The following is a 23,290-nucleotide window of genomic DNA, read 5'->3' as shown; positions in this document are numbered from 1 at the left end:
GGCGATATGAACTATACGTGACTTGGTAGTGAAAACATTAAAAACATGTTTATGTATCGTGTTAACGTGAAATGAATGGACGGAGAAGTGATATCTGAATGAAGAAGCAGGCCTGACAGATGTTTCACTCCATTAGTCACACTGAACACTCAACCACAATCTGATTGGTTTTCCAAACTTCATATTTCCCAACAGTCCCTGGGGGCCATAACTTACAGTGCCGGCTCCCAAGGGGAAAAGGAGTGGAGCGAGGAGTAAAAGCTGGTTTCCGTTCTGAGCTTCATACTCCGCAAGTTACTGCCGTTTTATTACAGAATACACCAAGCAAGCAGCTCTGTGTGTGTGTTTTGAAGTCTCCACAGGCAGTATAAAGTTCTCCCCAGACAAAAATACAAACGGCAACGATGTACTGTATATCCTAACTAAAGGGTGACCACGCCTTCCTCAGCAATGACACTGATTCTACATCCAGCAAAGAAAACGCACTGAGCTAATGTGTAGTTCAATTAAGTTTCTTACTTTAGCTTCAAGATTCTCAGATTTTGGCACAATGATGGCTCAAATAATCACAATACATTATGACATGGTAGGAAATAAACATTGTTTTCTGCCTCCAGCTACCCCTACAGTCTGTCTCCATCCATCCATCCATCCATCCATCCATCTATCTATCTATCTATCTATCTATCTATCTATCTATCTATCTATCTATCTATCTATCTATCTATCTATCTATCTATCTATCTATCTATCTATCTATCTATCTATCTATCTATCTATCTATCTATCTATCTATCTATCTATCTATCTATCTATCTATCTATCTATCTATCTATCTATCTATCTATCTATCTATCTATCTATCTATCTATCTATCTATCTATCTATCTATCTATCTATCTATCTATCTATCTATCTATCTATCTATCTATCTATCTATCTATCTATCTATCTATCTATCTATCTATCTATCTATCTATCTATCTATCTATCTATCTATCTATCTATCTATCTATCTATCTATCTATCTATCTATCTATCTATCTATCTATCTATCTATCTATCTATCTATCTATCTATCTATCTATCTATCCATCCTATCCATTTAACTGATAAAATTCCCTACCCACCCTGGCCTCTACACACTAATAAAAAAAAAGTAATCCTTATAAAGAGGAATCATTCAACATCAAAACATTGTAGGGTTGTTCATCTCATTTTAATCTCTATAACAATTTGGGATTTACCAGGAACAAATCCATTTGTCAATGTTTTAGTTTTACAGTGACTCTTTCTTCAGTAGACAGTATTTCCAATACAAACTGTTCACAGTGAGCTCTGTAAGCAAGACACTGTGTCTGTAAAGAAACAGAGAAATGCTGTGTTGGTGACTTGCTAGTACAAAAACTTCGATTTAGACCCAAAATATTATGAGACCTTGTTTGCTACAAATAAGGGCAGCACGTAGCCTTTTCCTTTGCACAGTATACGCCTCTGTTCTAGGATGCTATAATTGATACATTTGTACAAGGGGAAAGACAGGAGTGTAGCTTGGATGCATTCCTTTCTGGTTTCGCACTGCACAAGTCATTGCATTCCAGTTGTAAAATGACATAGAGCGACCCTGCTTATTCCCAGGACAGGATAAAGCGTTCCATCACGCTTCCTGTATTTAAATATCAAGGCTATATTTTCTTAAATTTTATGATATAATAATGAAACATTCTGGAAAAGTAAAGATGGGTTGAGGATCAGCTGAATGGGGGACAGCAGAGAAGCCTATGAAACTTATGGGAATATGTTATGCACCAAAAAAACCTTGGCTGTGTTGTTGCCTCCATGACACAATGGGAGTGTAATTGTATCTTAGATCATTCAAAAGTTGATTGAGTGGCTGGCCACCTCCTCATACAATTATCAGCTGTGAAGATCTCCACCAAACCCAGCTCATAGGGCTATTAATCACTTGTATATGTTCCCTACTGATGAAAACATTTCTACCAGACACACACACATGCACGGATATGTATCATCTTCCTGGACAGCTTTGAGAATTAAGAGGATGCATCGGTGTCATTAGGACAAGCTCTCTATCTTCACTACAAACAAGTCCAATTCCCCACCACCCAGAGTGTTGCTGATGATGACACAGGCTGATGACAGGTCAAACTGGTGTGTCATCATTTCATTGTGTGTGTGTGTGTGTGTGTGTGTGTGTGTGTGTGTGTGTGTGTGTGTGTGTGTGTGTGTGTGTGTGTGTGTGTGTGTGTGTGTGTGTGTGTGCGTGCGTGCGTGCGTGCGTGCGTGCGTGCGTGCGTGCGTGCGTGCGTGCGTGCGTGCGTGCGTGCGTGCGTGCGTGCGTGCGTGCGTGCGTGCGTGCGTGCGTGCGTGCGTGCGTGCGTGCGTGCGTGCGTGCGTGCGTGCGTGCGTGCGTGCGTGCGTGCGTGCGTGCGTGCGTGCGTGTGCATGCATAAGGAATTCTGGACAGACATCAGGACATTTGGTAGCCTGGAAATCCAGACCCTGATATCTTGAACGATAGAGGGTCTGGCCATGATCAATAGTAATTTCCAACTCAAGGGGCGGCTCCTACTCGTGCATTTCAAATGCCACTGCACGCAGTTGGATAGCACTACAACCAATCAGAGCGATGCACAAGGTGACGTAAGCCCCGTTCGTTTAGCGAACAGCTGTTAAACTGTTAAATTAAACGTTTGCCGTGGTCGGTCGGCAAAACAGAACATTCCACTTACTTGCTAATGAAATATTTGAGTGCCGTCTTCCAAATCGTAAAGGGTCGAGGCCAAAGCAGTCTCAAACTCACACAACATATCCGCAGCCATCTTTGATGTTTACTATCACGGCTTCGACGTCGCATGCACGTCACTGTCGTCATCCAGTTACGTCCGCCCCAGAGTACCATACAAAGGGCTCTGGCGCGCCCATATTAGATAGAACCAATTGAAACGTGAGCCCAGAGTTCTGGTCTTTTTGAAAAAGCTTCAACGGAGAGTTTCCAGACCAACAGGCGCAGCAAATTTAATTTGCCAGCGCCTAGTGGCAGGTCTGGGAATGTCAGGCTAGACATCTGGAGGACTAAGAGCAAAAACAGTCTGTTGGATGTTGATGCGGGTGTAATATAAAATGGAACAAATAATGTAAATAACAACAGGCAGCCTGTTTGGTATATAAAACTGTAGTTCTTGAAAGTCATCATGTTGCAGTATTGTATCCTAGTCAATATTTTGTCCATGGCACAGTTTTTTATTTTTTTGATGTTTTGGGCCATTTTAATTTTTTCAAGGATTCCGTTATGGCTTTTATTTATTTTATTTACATTTTTACACACGGATACAAAAGGTTCAATCCTTAAGGTTTACTAATATTTGAAAAATTTTGCACTTTCTATGAATATGTATAAGACTTCATGCACATATAAATGAGACTTCCTCAGTAAAGCCACACTTAAATCTGTTGGGTTTCTCTGACTTTGAAGTTTATTGCCCCCCATCCGATTTTAAAGTGTTGAACTTCTGAATGGTAAAGTGCCCCTCTTTAGCCCCTCTTCTATAGTACAGGCGAGTGATACTTTACATACTGGAGAAATAGCTCCCAGACTGGTGGAAAGACACAGATTGACACACAGATAGACCAGCGCTGAACCCTTTTGAAATCATAATAGTGCACAACTGCAGAGACTACCTTAAATTGCAGCAATGGTGCCATTTTTCCTTCTGTCTTGGGGCAGTCTGAGGATTTTTATCTTTTCCTCGGGGCCTCTTCATGGACAGTCAACATGACTTATAGCATGGTACCATGATGTCATTGCTGCAGCTCAAGCCCTACGTTGATCCTAATAGTTAAAGGCTGAATTTAACTAAGAATAATAAGAAACTGCTCTTTAAATGAAAAAAAAAGAAAATGCATATGCTTGTTTTTTTTGCGGGCATTTTTTGCCCTTACGTATTACAACAGTGAACAGTGGCAGCTCTGTTCGAGCCCTTGGTCTACCAGACCATGACCAATGCATAATGATGCATTTATTTATTTTTATTTTTTCATTTTTGGTTCCTTTTTTTTCTCCTCTCTTTTTGCTGGGGGGGTAGGGGTGTGGGAGGTACACACGCAGACCCGGTTGTGGTTTGGTTTTGGCATACATGTGTTATTCATGTTCAAACATTGTGGTCCTCTCAATCCATATTCATGCTTTTAAAAAGGCTGCCTGTGTGCATGGGAGTATAGTATCCCCTATCATGTTCCCTCCCTATAGCTACCACAGACAGGGAGATTCGATTACCTTCTGCTCGGGCTGCATCGGGCACATGTGCACGAATACTGTGTGTATCTACATAGAGGATGCCCTCTACACAAGGGTCTCTGTTAGTTATGATAGTGTCTAGCAGGCCGCCTCTAGACTTTCTCAGGGTGGACCAGGCTCTGTGTCAGTGCACCCTCTCCCACACTCTTTCAACACTCGCTCTGGCCTGGTGTCATCGCTGGGCCTGGCCTGGTGTCATCGGCACGGCTATAGGCCTTTGATTGTGAAGAAAAGTTGGAGAGAAAGAGTGATATAGAGATAAATAGAGATGTTCCATGGCCTTCTACATTTCCTCTGGTTTCCTTTCGCCCACTTTGATCTCTCTCTCTCTCTCTCTCTCTCTCTCTCTCTCTCTCTCTATCTATCTATCTCTCTCTCTCTCTCTTGCTCTCTCTTTCTGTGGAGTAATTGCTTTCCTGTCATTTCATTTTTCTTAATTGTGTGGGCTTTCATTTTGGTTGAAACGCTCCCCATGTCCCAAGTCCCTTGTTGAATCAACAGATGCATACCGTCTAATGACCATCCTCTGTTAATGGCGTATTCATTTGGGCAAACTGCCGTGTGCTACCCATGCATGCATAAGCTTACCATGTTTTCCATCCAGAAAAAAACGTCAGTGCTTCCTTCTCTCTCTTTTCTCTGCCTCCTCCAACATGTTTTTATGCACCGCCCCAAAACAACACTTCCACTTTTGAATGTGATGCATATGGATAGCGAGGGGAAGTGCTGCATGTTGATAGAAAGGAAAATATTAGTCCAACATTGGCACACTGTTTATTGAAGTGTGTGTGTGTGTGTGTGCGCGTGTGTGTGCGTGTGTGTGTGTGTGTGTGTGTGTGTGTGTGTGTGTGTGTGTGTGTGTGTGCGTGCGTGCGTGCGTGCGTGCGTGCGTGCGTGCGTGCGTGCGTGCGTGCGTGCGTGCGTGCGTGCGTGCGTGCGTGCGTGCGTGCGTGCGTGCGTGCGTGCGTGCGTGCGTGCGTGTGTGCTCTGTATGGACAAATATGAGCATTGCATACAGAATTTGTGTCCAGATGTGTATGACAGACAATGGTCTCTCTCTCCAATTCCATATAAGTGTTGTCATTATGTCTAATGACACGCTATCACATGGGTTGTGTATTGAACCTCTACTTTTTGATTAATGATTGAAGAGTGAACATACTGTTGCACGGAGTATCCAACACTATAACATTCACAAAATGTTGGCATCTGATGCTTGGTCAGATTCTTTAGAAACTGCGTTTGTCAGTCTATTGCATTGGCCTGGTCAACCAGTATGTACAGTATGTGTGGTGGGATCATTAAAGGTTATTTGCCCCAAAATGAGCAAATTGCTTTGGGCTCTTAAATGTTGATTCCTCTGATATCAAAAGCTTCATGATGGACTGGCCGACATACCTAACATGTAAACACTGTAGGCTACACTAAGTATTCCAGGTGTGTTTGTGTAACAACTGTATTTGTCAGAGATCTTCATCGATAACTCTGTACTGTATGTGTGTGTTCCTGCATGTGTGATCTTGATATATCCGCGATGAGGCCACCAATGCCTTTCAACCCAATGGATTCCATCTGACCAATCACTGTGCAGAGACATGGCCACAGCAGATAAGCTTGCTGGAGCTGGGGAGGTTCCGGTAAGGAGTCTGCCCCCCCACCCCTTCTGCTCCTATCAGCAATCAGCCAGGGTTAATGGTGGGAGCCTGCTGGCTGATTGGAGCCAGGCTACACATCAGTCAAGACAAACCCTTAATGTGTCGGGCCATATGTCAGGCTCCAGCTATTCGAGTCCGTCTTCTTCCTGACCACAACACGTGCGCCACAGTTTGGGAAGTCGGACATGTTTTGTGACTCCCAGAGTTAAAGGACGACCTAAAGCTGACTGTATCCTGACGATGACACAAGCCATGACTCAGGAGGACCTGTTTCCACCTTAACTGTTGGCAGTTAAGTGATTCATACTCTTGAGATCTGAGGCAGGCCCTTCAGTTTCTGTCGAAAACCTCTCAGATGAAAGTGGGTCACAGTTTGACCCTCTATCACTCATTTCAGTTGAACTGTATGTTCATGGTGTGTTCGCCCTGTTTGACCAGATCATTGTACAGCGGGCCTGGGTCAGAAGCTAAAGGTTGACACACAGCTGCTGTGGTCCCCGCCGGGTGGCCACGTATGATGTCTTTCTTTCTTTCTTTCTTTCTTTCTTTCTTTCTTTCTTTCTTTCTTTCTTTCTTTCTTTCTTTCTTTCTTTCTTTCTTTCTTTCTTTCTTTCTTTCTTTCTTTCTTTCTTTCTTTCTTATCTCTCTTTCTTCTACCTCTCTCTCTCTTTCTTTCTTTCAGATCAAAGGGCTCCAATTCCCTCTCTCCAAAGGGGAGAAAAAGAAAAGAATTAATACTAATGGTGCTGAGAGCAGAGGAATAAAGCGTTGGGGTAATTACCCAGCAATCACTACAGCATTCCGCAGCTGAGGGGGGTAGAGATAGGGGTCTTGAGTCTAAAGAGCATGGACGTGGATCAACTTGGCCTGCGCACACACACACGGACACACTCGATGCTCACGTACACCCTTGCTTGCACAAGTGCAATCTGTCTTCATTGAACAGCTCTGGGTCTGCAGGAGTCTCACCCTGCTCACTTTCTGCTCTGTGGACGAGCAGGAGAAATCGCTATGAAAACATCTCTGTGTGCGTGTCCACATCTGTGTTGTACATGCAAGTGTGTGTGTGTGTGTGTGTGTTGATGTGTCTTGTGTGTTGGTGTCTCTAGTTGATATGTATGAATGCAGCGGAGGGTCTCTGTGTGAATGACTTTCTCAAGGAATGTGCGGGGAGAGGGGGAGGATGTCTGCTTGTCATATGTGTAAGTGCTATATGCAGCCCCTGAACCTGGCCCGAACATTCATGATAATAATCACAGCCTGATTGTGTGTGTGTGTGTGTGTGTGTGTGTGTGTGTGTGTGTGTGTGTGTGTGTGTGTGTGTGTGTGTGTGTGTGTGTGTGTGTGTGTGTGTGTGTGTGTGTGTGTGTGTGTGTGTGTGTGTGTGTGTGTGTGTGTGTGTGTGTGTGTGTGTGCGTGTGCGTGCATGCATGCGTGTGCATGCGTGTCTGTTTGTGTGTGTTCCTCAGAGATCAGTACTGTATGTTCAGAATAGGCCACATGTTACAATGGATGGACAGAATGAGACAAGTGGTTTCCTGTTGTGCATGTGTGTCCATAAGTAAATGTCTTTATGCACATTCACACACTGTTTCAAACTACCTTAACATTTTTGTTTCATTTTCATTCGATAATTATTCCTTTGTAGTAAGTGTGTTTGATAAGGCATGTTAGGTGAGTTTGAATGTACTCTTGGTCACCTGCATTTGTATCCGTATAATAAACAGTAAACAGTTCTTTCAACTTTTGCAGTGCATGACCGTTTGGCGCTTTTAGGACACGCAATGTTAAAATAGTCCAGTAAACCCTCGCCTCCTCACCAGTTTGCTGATGATGGCAGCTGCATTCATCTGTTTAGGAGATTGTATCTGCAATGCCTTTTGGCTCATTCATGGGTTTTTGTGTGACTGCAGTTACTTACTTAATTCCAAGTTTGAAGTGATGCAATTGTTGTTTCACTTCTTTCATGCAGCATTCCATCAAGTAAATTACATGAAGTCATTAAATTATAACCTTTTTGAAAAAGAAACCTCCGCACTAAATGTGGGTTTATTCTAGAATTTTTTTTTTTTCGGTCTATTAATCCTCATTTTTTACTTTCTCTTTCTTTGTGGGTGTTCTACTTTTTCCGTTACTTGACGTCTGTCAGGTGGTACCAAGATTATTCATTTATAACTGAGGTCATGGGGGGGGGGGGGGTGGAGGTCATGTGATTAGACTTCCAATTAAGGAATGATTGATTGTGTCCGAAAAAATACAGGCTAATGTGGCCCTTAAAGAAACATGCATAAGTATTGATAAATGGGTTTCATTGTTCGAGTATTCATCTGTGTTATCTGTGTTTTGAATGTTTCTCACTTTCTTCCTAAAGTGTATAATGTCTATATGCTTTTGTGTATGTTTATGTGCCTACATTAAGAAGTGACTATATGTGTGCGTGTCTCTCTCGTGGACAGAGAGCACCTTTGTGTTTTCTAAACAGGCGCTGGTGGTTGGGAGCAAAATAAATGTCAGGCCGATGGAGTGGAAGCTGCTGTCGGAGTCACAGGCCTCAGTCAGAATCGTAGTGAAACCCGTAGAAAATTCTGTCCCATTTGTTTGCTCCCACATACACTTTGACAAATCTTTCTATTTTCCCCTCTTGGCTGTAGGATATAGGCAAGGACCTGCCCATTTGGCTTGTCTACACCGGCTCCTGCCTCTGCATGGTCCTTTCTGATTTAGAGGTTTGGTAGAGAACAGCAAAGTGGATATAGAGAGACATACAGGCATGCTAGCACACATGCAGTTAGACAGTGGCACAATACACATTTTTCCCAGCCCTCTTTGGCAATAAGGTGCTGGCCAACGGATCAAAAGAGTACAGAGAGATCCTTTTTTTATATATATAAGTCATTTAATTGTTATCCTTTCATCGGGGAGAAAGATTTTCCGACTCTTTCGCTTTCTTTGACATACAGTATAGCTGGGAAAGAAGCATTTTGATAAAATCGGTTCTCCGACAGAAATAAAAAAATTACAATTTTTCCTTGTTTAGAAAAGTGTGTATGATTTCAGAACCTTGCCCCTCCCTTCTCGTCCTCACTCTCTCGGGCAACACTCGTCTTATGAAGTCATTGAGCTCCGTCGTTCTGCTCGATAACGGCTGAGTAATGACTCCTGGAGCAAAACACCATGACTTCAGGAAGGTCATTCCAGGGGAATAGTTGAGAGGTGTCATTTTCTGTTCTGAGGGTCTCTGTGTCCCCTTGCATTCCCAGCTGGTCCACTTCAATGGTCCATAGATAGGACTTCACAGCTAGTGAAGTGAGGACAGGAATTACACTCCTCACTTTGGTTGTGTGCCACTTTGCTGCCCTCACACAGTGAGTGCTTAAATGATAAAAAAAAAAGATAGCCTAAATACAACATACATTTTTTATTATTATTATATTATTTTAAATTAAGTTGTCATATACTGGTGAATGGGCCTGATGCACAAAGAAATGCCACATGGGGGCGCCAGCTTACACGGTATCGGTGCTTCCACTTCCACTCTGTCCTTTTGCCAGTGTTGCTCTGATTCACAGGCAGAGAATGGGTGGTGGTGGGACAGGGGTTAAATGAAGGGCATGTAAATCCTCTGCAGACTAAGTGGTCATTGTCTTCCCTGGACCAAGTTGTGTTTCTCATTGAAGAGCCACATCTGACTGCTCTTGAGGAAGTCTCTAATTCATCTGAGAATCAACAAGCTCTGATTGCAGGAGATGGGAACAGTATGCAGGTGTACGTGTTTGAGTATGCAACATGTGCATATTAAAAGCACAAGACATACACACACACACACACACACACACACACACACACACACACACACACACACACACACACACACACACACACACACGCACACACACAAAACCTGAATTTGAAAATGTAATATATACATGCTTTTCTTGGATCACAGTATGTGATTGTGGATGGCAGTATGATAGTTCCAGTATATGAAGCCCTTCATCTGTGTTTCTGTTTGACTGCGACCCAGATTTCTCTGGGGGAAGTACACGCTGTGTTACTACATATTGTTCAGTTAGCGGTTATTGTCCCTCTGTGTGTTGGTCAGTGCCAGGAGTCAGTGCCAGAGGAGCTTTTACAACTGTCCCCGTCATATTTTCAGAGGCGATGACAAGCGCAGAGGAATGAGTTGCTTTTCAGAAAAAGGCGAACAATTATTGTTTGGTATTTTTATTGGTGCAGAAGAGTTTTAAAAATACAAATGATTGTATTTTTATGGTGGTCACGCTCTGTGCTGGTCTCCTTTTGTGTTTTGCTGCTATGATTTCTCTGGAGTGGCCACAGAGTTCTAGTTCTTATAGCTTGGATGGAAAACAGACGGGTTCGACCGGGTTTGTGGTTCTGCTCCGGAACAGGCTGCTTTTAGATCCCAATTCTTCGCCAGAGACACAGGGCCCTGATACTGTTTCACTAACGTCTCTCCCATTACATTAGAAGTCAGCTTGTCCTAATCATGATCATGCTGTACAGACTGCAAACGCAACGCGCCACCACAGGCTCCCAGTGGATTTCAAAGCCCACTTAACAGAGAATCAAAATAGTTTTGATGACAACTGAAAACGTTTAAGCTTCATGTGAATGCATGTCAGCCATTGTTTGACACTTCAAATTCAATATTTGTCACTCATTTGAGAATGAATAAATGCCACAGTGCCAAATTCCAATGCCAGGGATAAATCATAAACAATTTTGAGTCCAGCCAGCATCACCAAGTTTATTTGTAAACCATTTTGTACATTCTTTTCATTTTGCAGTACTGCCATCTTTCCTTAAAATGGCAGCTGCAAAGGCAATTCTTGTGTGGCAAATGACTGGTAATGAAACTTCTACGTCTCATCACCTCTTAACTGTGTACTTTACTATTCAGTTCTATTTTGGAACGACAACTGGCCATGTGAAAACTAAAGTCAAGGTCAGTACAAGGTAACTGTGCATCGACACACCCTCTTTTATAGAGAAGCTGTTCCTGTCCTATCAGCTGGTTGATAAGGTTATCAGAGTCAAAGGAGTATGGATGTAAACAGTCGGCAGCCTGCATGTGTGTGGGAGATGACATAGACGGACGTCATGGTTTCCCAGGAGGACATACACACTCAACTGAGACAGACAGTCCACACCGCACGCCGAGTCGTGGTAGCTGCTTTATCGTAGGTGGTCTGCTGCAGCGGGAGGTGTGTGTGGTTGGAGAGTAGGATGACATATGCACCGTGGTTTAATGATAAAAGCCTGTGTGTGTGTGTGTGTGTGTGTGTGTGTGTGTGTGTGTGTGTGTGTGTGTGTGTGTGTGTGTGTGTGTGTGTGTGTGTGTGTGTGTGTGTGTGTGTGTGTGTGTGTGTGTGTGTGTGTTAATTCTAGAGAGTGATGCGGGAGTATAGTTTGAGGTACTAGAGAGAGATAAAATGAAAGACTGCTGTTCTCATCATAACAATGGAGCTACTGGAAGGGAGGCCCCCCGCTCTCTCTCTCTCTCCCTCTCCCTCCCAGACGGGCGTACGGACTGCCCTGTGTCTCCCCCTGTCCACAAAAGGCATTTCTCTCCAAGGAGAGTATGTTTTGACTTAGAAGAATTCTGACAGAATTCCTCGCCCTCTTTCCCATATCCGTGACTCACGTGATTCGTTCTCATCCGCCGCCGATACAATGTTTGAGTTGCGTTGAACTTTTCGCTGCACAATTTCACAGAAGGCGACAACAAGGCTAAACGTTTCATCGAGGGGTTGTTATTTTGTGCGTCCAGGCCAAAGCAAACTTACGCCCGGTGAAGAATGTAATCATTTATCTAAGACCAGAGGCAATATACTAAATTAGGCCTGAAATAGGGCCCTGTGGTGCCCGTAGTGACAGGGAGCTAGTCCGAGCATGAGTGCATGTGTATATGTTTCGATGTGTGTTTAGGAGAACCGGGTATGTCAAAGCTACTGAGCTGCTGCAACTGAAGGGCCGAAAGCCAGATAGTTGGTTTGTTTGTACTTCCTCCTCTGTTTACTGTGTATTCACCGGTGCTTCATGATGTGGAGATCGTGAATGTTGTAAAGTGCTTAGCTTTAGCGCTCAAGTGCAAATGTCCCTTGGAAAAACTCACTTAAATTGACCAAAATATAGGAGAATAAGTAAACCCATATAAACCTCGATTCTCTCAGTTCCTTTTTTCTCTCATAGTACCCGTCCTAAAATCCCATCTAACACACCCATGGCAATCATGAATTGCTGGGAATTTAATCTGACTCTGGTATAGTGTGAAGCTTTCCCATCATTCCCTGTAGGGTTTCATGTCGCTATCGCTTGTGGAGCGACCTACCAGAGCCTTCAGCTTGGTTTGTGTAATGACTGCCATTAACCTATCAAGATCTGCCGAAGGGTTCTGGCTGCTTTTTCCCACCCCATCCTGCCACTTTCCCTCCATTGCCAAAACCAAGATGGCTCCTTTTAAATCTATGCTCGTGCCCTCCGGGGAGCGCAGAACACCAAAGTCTACAGTCTAATTGGATTCATTTGTAAAATAGCTCTGGAGATTTGGAAATTATCTATCTATGTACCCATGACTGGAATGTTAGTTCATTCTCCCCACTGGGCATTTTTTTTACCCTGTCACCATTTCAGTTAAAAATGTGGTCTCTCGGTGGCCTCAAGTGCTTTTTCTTGTTTTTATTGGATTCTCATGTTCATTAAATAATGAATTCTTTTCAGTGCATGTGCCTTTTTCTTTTGTACAACTCAAGCTCTGATCTGAGAGAGGACCACTTGGGTCAAATGTGGTATTAATGCTTTGCAGCAGTGAGTGAATGGTGCTTTGTCTGTCTGTGGAAAGAAAGAAAAAAAACACTAAAGAAGAGTCGGCGTCAGGAAAATAGATGCTCTGTGCCAGTGTGTATAGGTCTTTAGGATTCTTAGAGAGTCTATCCACTTTTCAAATTGAACTACCCTCTTTGTATCAGGATTATATTAATGAAATAGTATAAATGAAGGTAGAGTCATGCTTTTAAAAATAATAAGGCGCAAGCAAGTCGCCTTGTTCTGTCACCAGATGTGCTGTCCCTTTGTTACTAATTTGTAGACCTCAGGAGTCTCATTGCATTGGACTGTGTCCTGCTCCAGCTGCATCTGCTAGTGTTTTGTTTGGTACAGCCCGGAGCGTTTTTTTTTTTTTTTTTTCTTTTTTTTGTGTTGGTGTGTGTGTGTGCCTGTGCATGTGTGTTTGTGCCTGTGCATGTGTGTTTGTGCTTGTTTGCGTTCTGTTTTGCTGAAGTTCATCAGATAAAGGCTGTTGAACACCACAACTGGCTATTATGCCACCACTTTATCGACATGAGGTTAGCCACAGAAAGGCAGATGCAGAGACAAAGTGCCGCAAGTCGCATGACCTCTTAGTATAACACTAATGAACTGGTACGGATGCTGATTTGGTCACAGTATCCAAAGGCTGCGCTGTTTACACCTTCTACTCAGTCAGCAGTAGAATTAACCCCTTCCTTCTTAATTGACCTTTGAGACACAGCCTAGAATGGAAGACATCAGAGTAGGAAATTGCAGAAAGCAACCATTGATTGTATAGATTCATCAGCATTCAAAGGGGTGATTCCTTTGTCTGACACTTTTGTAGCACAAGGACTCCAGTCCCAACAGTCCAGTGGGGATACACTGTACAAGGGCTGCTACCTCTAAACCTATCAGCCAATGATTCTTTGAATCTTTGTGATTGTTGTTACGTGCTTGTTTCCTATCTCTATGCTAATACACGCTGCTTCTGTCTTTCTCCCGCCTTCTTTTGTCCAGATCGAGAACCTGTTGGAGCAGTTAAAGGACAAGGACAAACAGCTGGCAGGGTTGAGGGAAAGGGTTCAGGGCCTTCAGACGGACTCCAGCAACACAGACACAGCACTGACCACACTGGAGGAAGCCCTGTCAGAAAAGGTACAGAACAGAGGGAGGGATGGAGGGAACATGAGGATGGCCTCGCTAAAGAGAAAAACAAATGACAAGACAAAAAGGGTAAATGGTCCAGTTTGAGGATCGGAAAATGGATAAATAAAATAATGACGAACCAAGAAATGAAACCATTACAACCACCACTTGTTCTGGAATGTCCTGAAATGTTTTTACTCGTTGAGGTATGCCGTTCTTTCAGGAAGCTGTTATATAGCATTCAGCTTATATAAGTTGCATGCTTTGCTATGACTCATTGCCATTATTCACAGACAGCCCCTACACATGTATAGAGCATGGGCCACACTATGATGTGTCCTCTCTGAAAACAGTAAGGAAGAGAAGGTCTAAGAGGGGAGCACACAGAAAGGGAAATAGTCCCCGTCTATAACTGCACTGGACGCACAGTAGGGAGTGAATGATCTATAGAATAAGAGGAGGACAGAAGGGGGAGGAATAAAAGGATGGAAAAGTGGAATGGTAGAGGAGGCACAGCCCTGATTGAAGAGGTGTCCTCCGAATTAAAGTGGGGGGATGCATGGGTGAGGCAGAGTAAAAAATGTGTAACTTCTGCAAGATATATGAAAGAAGAAGAAGAAAAGGGCCGGCAAGAGAATTACACTAACAAATAATCAGGCAGGAATGGACATTTTGTAGCATATAGAGGTCAAAAATGAGCAACTCTGAGTGAACATATTGATAGATACAGTGCAGATACAACGTTGCCATATAACCTCAATGGGATATGCATGGTCCTTGTCCAATGATGGTAAAATATCTTGTAATAGTGAGTTTGTATATAACTCTGTTAAACTGTTCCGCAATCTATGCACATTTTCTACCACTTTATCAATCTGCTCCATTATTATATATTTTTTTACCTAACCCCATGCATAGCCTCAGACCATAGTATAATAGGCCCAGCATTGTATGCATCCCTATGGATAGGAGGATGCATTGCAGCGTAAGAGCAACTGAACAACTGCCATGATGTGAATCAAGGTCAACTATGTAAACTTACTCCACATGGGTGTAAGGGAGAGTGGATGGGCTGGATGTTGGCCGTAAACATTCAGCGTTTGTTGTTTCCTGGCAACATGATAGAGCAGCTGGTCTCCATAAAGCTTCACCTCAACACTCCTGAGCTAGCATGCTGCCACTAACACTAAAAGATGAATGGGCTCGCTGGCCACTGTGGTGTTTTGTTTTCAGTTTTACTTGCACATATACCCAATAAAACTCAATTGACTATTCCCGAAGCTGGGATGCTAATGCTCATGGTATTCTGCTTTTCGTCTCGACACAAGGCTTTAGAGATGTGTTTATGAATTTGAAAATAGAGAAAATTTGATGTCATAAACTGTAATGACCATCACCATTGAGAGGTCAAATCCTAGTACAGCAACAATCCTATATGCACTCTATACCTTGAACTGATTGGCTTTATTTCAGAGGGATGCGCTCGGTTGCATGTTGTTGCTAGCATGCATTTGTTGTTACCACTATTGTGGCTAACTGTGCTGTTGACCTGCATCAATACAATTTGATGTAACGTATTATGAAGCGTATTGCAAATGCCAGTCACTATATACAAGTGTGACTTCAGTGCTCTGCCTGAGGTAATGCTATGCATAACACTGACTTAATACAATTAGATTTGTCAGGAAAAGCTCATGTTGTTTGAGGGTGCTCTCAATGAAATCGAACACTGATGGAGATTTGAGAGAGCTACTTCCCCAAAATGTTTGCTCCATGCCTTATAAGTATTAGCAGCAGGGAAGCATTGGCATTAGTGAAAAAATAAGTCCCGATTTCAAAGGGAAATATTGTACACTAAATCCCTACCTAACCTATGATAAGTAACAAGCATGGTGTATTTCTGTTCACCAGCAAAGCCCTCTCATTTGAGATATAGCATGCATGAGCTAATACAATAACTAATTCAAACTATGAGCGGAAAATATGCCTAAACCCAATTCAAACCATACAAGAGTGTCCAATTTTCACTTTGGGCATTAGCGACAAGGTAAGTGCTCGAACATATACAATTTGCTTGCCTGATGATACCAATACTAATCGTGTGATTACACATATTGCAGATTACTAGAGATTGTCATCAGCACAACATCACCTGCAAGCATTTAGAAGCAGTAAGTGCTGTACTGAGCCACAATATACAATGTCACTGGCAATAAATGAAAGAAAGAACAGCACAGCAGCAGATGCATAGCTCAGAGCCCGGCATGATGGGGAGTGGAAATCCAGTGAAAAGTCTGAGGTTGCAAACCAACAAAAACCAGAAGAAATCTCAACTGGATGGACAACAGGCTAAGAAACCGGACAGAAAACAAATAACAAAAGACACTCTGTGCTTAACCATTATTTATTGTTAGTAAATTCATCCAAAATGCGAAGCACAGACTGTGCCATTCAGCAAAGTTATTCCTTTGATTGTGTATTATGATTTAATTTCATTGAACTACACTGAATTTATATCCATTCAATTATGAAGGTTGTCTTATGTGTGTTTTATTCTGTTGGCAGCACACTGACCAACACAGTATACTATAGATGTTTTCTCTAAAACAGCTTTTTATCACTTAAGTCTGTTTTTGTTGCCGACAGACTTTGAAATGAATAGCATAATGGCACAATAAACTGTAAATCCCTTTTTTTTGCCTTGGCCCATCTGTTTACCCAGAAACCACTTCTGATGCAGCCTACATATAATTCAGCTGTGATGAGGAGAACGTTGGCGAGCTTTTCAGACGTTGTGGTCAACACAGGGTGTGTGTAATGTGTTTACAAGAGTGAGTGTGTGTGTTGCTAATCACACACCCTGTCACAGACCTGCTCTTGGAGCCAGTCGCTAGCCACAGTGCTGTGGTTCTAATTAACAGGCCAGGGCATTGTGCCCAAACCTAGATCTGCTCTTTGGGGTGTGTGTCTGTGATGCTGCATGTCTGCGCTTTTTTCTGTGTTTACGTATTCTCCACACTTAAGCCATGTAGAGGCAGGCTTTATTATCACATCCCGGGCTCCTTCCCTAAACCCCAAACATCCTACAGATATTTCATAATGTGGGGAACACACCCAGGACCGATTAGCCATGTGGTCTCTCTTCTCTCTCTCTCACCCTCTCTTCCAAAGCCCACTATGCAGTGCGTTACTTTGCCAGGTCTAGTTAGTGGGTGTATTTGTCCAATTACCCAGGGGTTTAAAGCTGCCAATCATGCGGCGATGCCACATCGTAAAGCCTCATTGCTGAGCTGTGCTCTGTGCCTAAATAAACACCTGAGTAAACACCTTGATAATCACTTCAGTCCGCACCTTAACACACACACACACACACACACACACACACACGTACACCTTAACACACACCTACTACACACACCTTGCATGCTCCGCCACCCATGGTGTGGACCTGGTCTCAGGCCAATGCCCAAAGTCATGATCCTCGCTCCGTCCCCATGTGATCAGAGAATAGAGACAAAATATGATGTAAACATTCCAGCTTGGCAATGTGGAATGGTTAGGAAGTGATCTACATCGCCGTCCAGTCCGTTTAACAATAAATCTGTCTCCGTCCCTCAACCCTCCCCCTCTTTCCTCATTCTCTTGCTTTTCTACAGCACTTGGCTCTGATATCCTCGTGTTCCTGCTATTATTCATAGAAGTTTAATTTATGATGGGCATTCACAAGTTTTTCTTTCGCCTCACTTTTGCGAAGCATGCTGCCGCACCTTTCCAGTGCAGGACTAACTCAAACTTTTCAAGAATTATATAAAAGGGTCTCTTATCACACATGGAATGGCAGACGATATGTTGCCCACTGAATGCAAAACAACATCCATTTTTAAGATTACATGTAGATGATAGATATGTTGGGCCTTGACTATATATTCCTACCCTGCCCTCTCACCAAAGGTTATTTTTCCCCGTGTCCTTCCTCTATCCCTCTATCTCAGGAGCGAGTGATTGAGAATCTGCGTGATCAGAAGGAGAGGGACGACAGGGTTCGGCAGGAGGAGCTGGAGCGTCTGAGGAAGGAGAACCAGGACCTAAAGGACAGACTGTCCGTCCTGCAACCTCAGAACCTGTCCCAGAGTCAGCCTGTTAACACTGGCCTCACTCACAACCAGAGGCCTGATGGAGAGGTCAGTATGGCTTGTTTCAATGTAGTTATGGTAAACCTAGGATGTGGTATTGTGTTTCACAATAACAGGAGTGTGTGTGTGTGTGTGTGTGTGTGTGTGTGTGTGCGCGTGTGTGCGTGTGTGTTTGTGCTATATACTCAGCTTTTCGGCTACTGTTGTAATCATTCCCCCAAATGTTACATTTAGTCTGAAATAACCAAATGACTAAATACATTTAGTCACGGCTGAAGCAGTGTGCATGCTGATAAGAGCACTGTACAAAACAACTTGAGATGTTTGAGTCTGGTATGTTTCTAGACTGCAGGAAAACAACCATCAATACTTCATTGTTATCCCATCATAACAGATTTGCACATGCTGCGACACTTGTGCCAAGCTCTCCATCGAGCCAAAACACAAAATCAAATTTCACAGACATCGTATAACAAATAATAAGCATCTTTCTCAAAACATTTGACTGTTGATACTTCAGAAGAAGTGCATGACACTTTATAATTATGTTTTATCGTACAAAAAGAATTAAAAGAATTTTACTTTTACAGCCAATGTGCAGTGGTTGTAATATGCTACCTGTACCCTGTATTTACACTGCTTACATCTACAGTTATAGTAATTCCACTCTCTTACCTCCCTGTGAGCATCCACAATATTGTTAGCAACTAGCAAAGGGCCTGCCTGCACTTTTGTCCCGAAGGATAAAGGGAAGAATTAAAAGATATGATTTATGGACGTAAAAGATCCCTCTATCCCTGTCCGGGTGCCAAGTCAGAGGCCTTGCTTTTCTCTCTCTCTCTCTCTTTTTCCTCTCCTAGGCTTACAAGCCAGGACAGACTCTCGCCCTGCCAGAATTTATGAGAATGTTTTCTTTTGTACTCATAAAAAGCATACACACATCTCATTCCTGCGAAATGATATCTTGTTGAATGTTGACGAGGCACCACATGAAAGGGACGGCAGCTCAATACCCCCCTTGTAGCCAGCAGATTCACACTCCGACAGAAGTGTTGCCATAATTGGACTATTTTGTTTACTCGCCGGCAATCAGTCCTGATTATGTAAACTCTATAAAGGGGAATGATGTTTGTGTGTTTATGCTTGTGAGTATCTGTATGTGTGTGTGTGTGTGTGTGTGTGTGTGTGTGTGTGTGTGTGTGTGTGTGTGTGTGTGTGTGTGTGTGTGTGTGTGTGTTTCTATTCTGTGCCAAGTGCAGAAACAACTGTTGGTGGTGTGTGTCTGTGTGGATGCGTGAGGATCTGCATGTACTCCAGTGTGTTTGATCCCATTGTAGTGCAGTGGAGTGTGACAGGGTTGGGAGGCTGTAATACTAGTAGGTCAGAGGTAGAATGACACAGCCCATGAGATTAGAATCTGATTAAACTCACCTTACTCACGCACAGACACATTAACATGCTCACATTCACCTCAGTGCCGTCAACCGTTGTATAACCACACGATTTGATGCTGACAGGCACGTGTACTTTTGATCTAAATACTGGGACACTGCTGAATTCTGATATTGCTGTGCACCGCACAAAACTTAGGCGTTGCAGATGGGAATCCAGCACCAATGAAACTGAAATGATATAGCTCCAAGCCTTGGTCAAACACCACACTTTGCACTTTTCTGCCTCCCGGGGATTTTTTTGCACCATCACCGAAGCAAACCTAGCTTGTACTACAATACTGAACAGGCTTTAAGTTTGTTTCTAAAGAGGGCTGTCCTTGCTCCTATTGCGCCTATTGAAATTGAATCCATGTATTGCAAGTTGCTTTGGACAAAAGTACCTGAACAAAGATCTTTAATGTAATAATGTGATGTAACATTACAAAAGAGGAGCCTGGCCTATTTACATATAGGACATTTCTTTATTGTACTACTGTATTGCCTTGCCTTATTTGGTATCATTATACAATGGCTGATTATACAGGCTTAATATAACCAAATAGTTACAGTAATCCAATTATTGTACAAGCAGTGTCCACAATTGATGTTATTCCCACAAACCTCGAAAAATGGAGACATTTTAGCTTGTAGGCCTGACACCGCTGATACCTCTATACCGCAATTTACCTCTCATGCAGATGTAGAGTTTGTGTTTGCAATCAGGTCGTGTACACACAGTGGCCCACTCACTGAATCAGCAGATGTTTGTACTACTGACTCAGTCAAGCTGTTTCGCGGCGCTTTTTATCTTGACCTCAGACCCTGTTGACTTCACGGCATCCTCATCCTCTTCCCATAAAACAGTATTTGTTGATTCCGAGGTTAATAAAGGACTTCTGGAACCAAACACTTGCTCTTCAAAGAGGGGGAAAACACAGTTAAGAACCTCAGGGAATGCGTTGACCTTTCCAAAGAGGGTTGGCCTTGAATCAGCAAGGAGGCACCACACCTCAACTTTTGAGTCCCATTCAAAAGTCTGTTTGGCCTTTTAAAGCCAGGCGGATATGGTATCTTCTTACCCTTTTTTTGTTGCTTTTATTCCCTCTCTTTTGTTGTTCTATGATGAATATATACTTGGATTGAATGCTGTCACGTCTAAGATAAATAGAGACGGATGTATCACCTTTAGGACCTTTAAGACCTTTCTCAATGCTACAACCAGCCTGCAGTGTGGCCGCTGTATCCTCTAACCGGGAGTTAAATAACCCAGTGCTGATTCTGGTGGCCACACATATTTAACTTATTTGTAATATTTACACTACAGAGACATTTCCAGGAATGATAATAATAATTTCAGTGACCATATATGTAATCGTATCTTTGCTGGCCTCCCCCTCCTGTCATAATATCACAAATTCCTGTCGGACCCGCCGTCCTCTCAGCCCCTTGCTTTCCTCCTGTCTGTGTTTTCCCCTAAAAGACCATAACAAACTCTGCTCCACTTAGGCCTAATGCATTTTGCTCAAGCTAAGATTGGGTTTGATGTGTGTGTGCTCCAGTGAGTATAAGGCTAGGTGTGTGGAGGTAATGGCCGTGGGGACGAGGTAAACAATGACTCTGCTCGCCTTCCAGAGGGGGCCAAGCGTTCGCCATTTTGTAATCCTTTGTACAGGCCACACATGCATTGACAGTCTAATGGGGCAATGAAAGGTTACATTTATTAGACAGCTTGGTCAAACTCATATCCATGGATACACATGTACGTGAGCATATTTTGCACACAAAATATGTGTTTACAGAAAACAAAACAAAACAAACATAGTCTCCGATAATGTCATCATCGGCACTTGGAATGGATGTTTTAATATTTATGAGTGTATTTATGCTAAGCTACATCATCATGCATGCCTCAATCTAAGGTGCATGAAGTAAAAACCTTTCAAACATTTAGTTGTGCTCCATATGCTGCGCCCGTGGCTATATCTTCCATATGCAGGGGCCAACTCTGCATATGGTTTAACCGGTGGCTTTTTTATAATGGGAACAAGGCATTTGTTCAGATTGGCTAGTGGTAATAGTTAACAGACACTCCTTTTTTTATCTAATGACAGACTCAAGCAGAGCTACATGTACAGTCCCAGACTTATGTAGACCTAACAATAAATTGCTCAGTGTGTGTGTGTAGGTGTGTGTGTGTCTGCGTTTGCGCGTGCTCACTTGATGATGTTTAAACGAGTGGCCTCAGCTGTTTCAACAAGTTGAACAATCTTCGCAAACACTGCAGAGACAGAGAGAAGTAAAAAAAAAAGAAAAAAAACGAGAGAAAGAAAGAGGGGAGAAGTAAAGCGAAAAGATAATTCTAGGTTACAAACTTCCTCTGGGATATTTTTTTCTCAGAGAACAAAGAATCCATCAGTGTGACTTGTTTTTTTTGTTTTTTTTTCAACATTTCAATCAGAAAAAGAAAAAAAGAAGTGAGACGTTTGGTGGTCTCATAAAATCGCAGCCAAACAGAGGGAACAGACGGTAATTTTATAATGATAATGACTGAACTCAAAAAACTTCACATGATAGACACCCCCGGGGAGGCAACCGATAGAAGCAAACCACAGAGATGCAGACAACAGAGGAATCCAGGGTGTGTGGGGGATCGGGGGGTGATGAAGGGATGAGAGCGGATAAGGCTACAGTTAGATTGTGACCCCGGACCACATATTCAGGGATAGACTTACAGTACCTTATCCTTCAGGTTTCAAAGCTACCCCATGCTGTATGATCTCACCTGTAACCCCCCCTGTCATTGTGAGTGTCCAATATTTCAGCCTTTCAAACTACTCTTAATTCTAATTCAGTATTCAAATTTTTTTCATCTGTTATATATTTTTGTTATATTCACTTGTAGGTGCCAGCCAAAGTAGATGGGCTACCAGCGCGAAGCCCCACGGTATGGTTCTGTTATGCCTTTCTGCCTATGTTTGTTTGTCTTTGCATTTGTGTGTGCGTGCATGTGCAGGAGAGGCCATTTTAGGACATCCTCAGACTGTTGCTCTCCATTGCCAGACTTAGCTTAGCATTAATCGGTCGGACCTGTACAGTATGTTGTCATGGCTTGGCTCGACATCCACTCTGCTATTTGTCATTTTCAGCTATACTTTTTCCATTCCTTAGCTGCACTTGGTCAGCCTTAGCGGTTGTTTGTACACTTAAGCAGCATTTCACCAGCCTCAGCAGTTCCAGTATAATGGAGTCGAGGCTTATCACTTTTATTGTTACGTATATTTGTATTACTGGGGGGCTTTTTTTCGATTATGGTGCGGTTGGACATTTTATTTGTTTATTTTCTTGACTAAAGTACATTTTTATGTTGCTAGAAATGATCTAAAACTACTCTACAACTGGTTCATGAGGAGTGCTGAGGAAGAATGTGCTATTCAGTTTGCTGACAGAACAGATAAAGCTAATGGATGTTGAAGCAAGTGTGACAAATTGCCGTTTAAACTGAAAGTTTAGCTTTGTTTGAAAAAAAAGCAGCACTTGAACAACTGAGTCTGAGGTTTCCCTAAAGTGGCCAGAGTAAATGTGCTTTGATACTGCTTCATTAATAATTAAAGCTGTGTGCATTGTGGCTATCTTGGTACCTTATGGGGGCGGCTGTGGTGAAGTGGGTAAGGCGGACGTTCACTGGGTTGCAGGGTCAGTGGTTCGATACCCCTTCTCGGTGCCACATTTCGAAGTGTCCCTGGGCAAGACACTGAACCTTAGATTGCTCCCGATAGTTATCTTGCACCCTGCGTG

The 23,290-nt window shown here is 42.9% G+C and overlaps 1 protein-coding gene across 1 annotated transcript in view; it reads left to right on the top strand.

The window, feature by feature from the left end:
* LOC307253756 (ERC protein 2-like) overlaps positions 1-23,290 on the top strand; it is a gene marked incomplete at both ends in the record, with an annotated part of 115,245 nt that overhangs the window by 39,447 nt on the left and 52,508 nt on the right. Inside the window, 3 exons of the mRNA XM_080031917.1 lie at positions 13,801-13,938; positions 17,922-18,110; positions 22,398-22,439. Coding sequence (XP_079888043.1) covers positions 13,801-13,938; positions 17,922-18,110; positions 22,398-22,439 — 369 coding nt within the window. The remainder of the gene's footprint in view (positions 1-13,800; positions 13,939-17,921; positions 18,111-22,397; positions 22,440-23,290) is intronic.

The sequence above is a fragment of the Ammodytes marinus genome, assembly GCF_949987685.1.
Source record: "Ammodytes marinus genome assembly, chromosome: 7".
Taxonomy (NCBI): Eukaryota; Metazoa; Chordata; class Actinopteri; order Uranoscopiformes; family Ammodytidae; genus Ammodytes; species Ammodytes marinus.
Note: the sequence above shows the minus strand (reverse complement) of the source record. Positions and strands in the feature narration are given on the sequence as shown.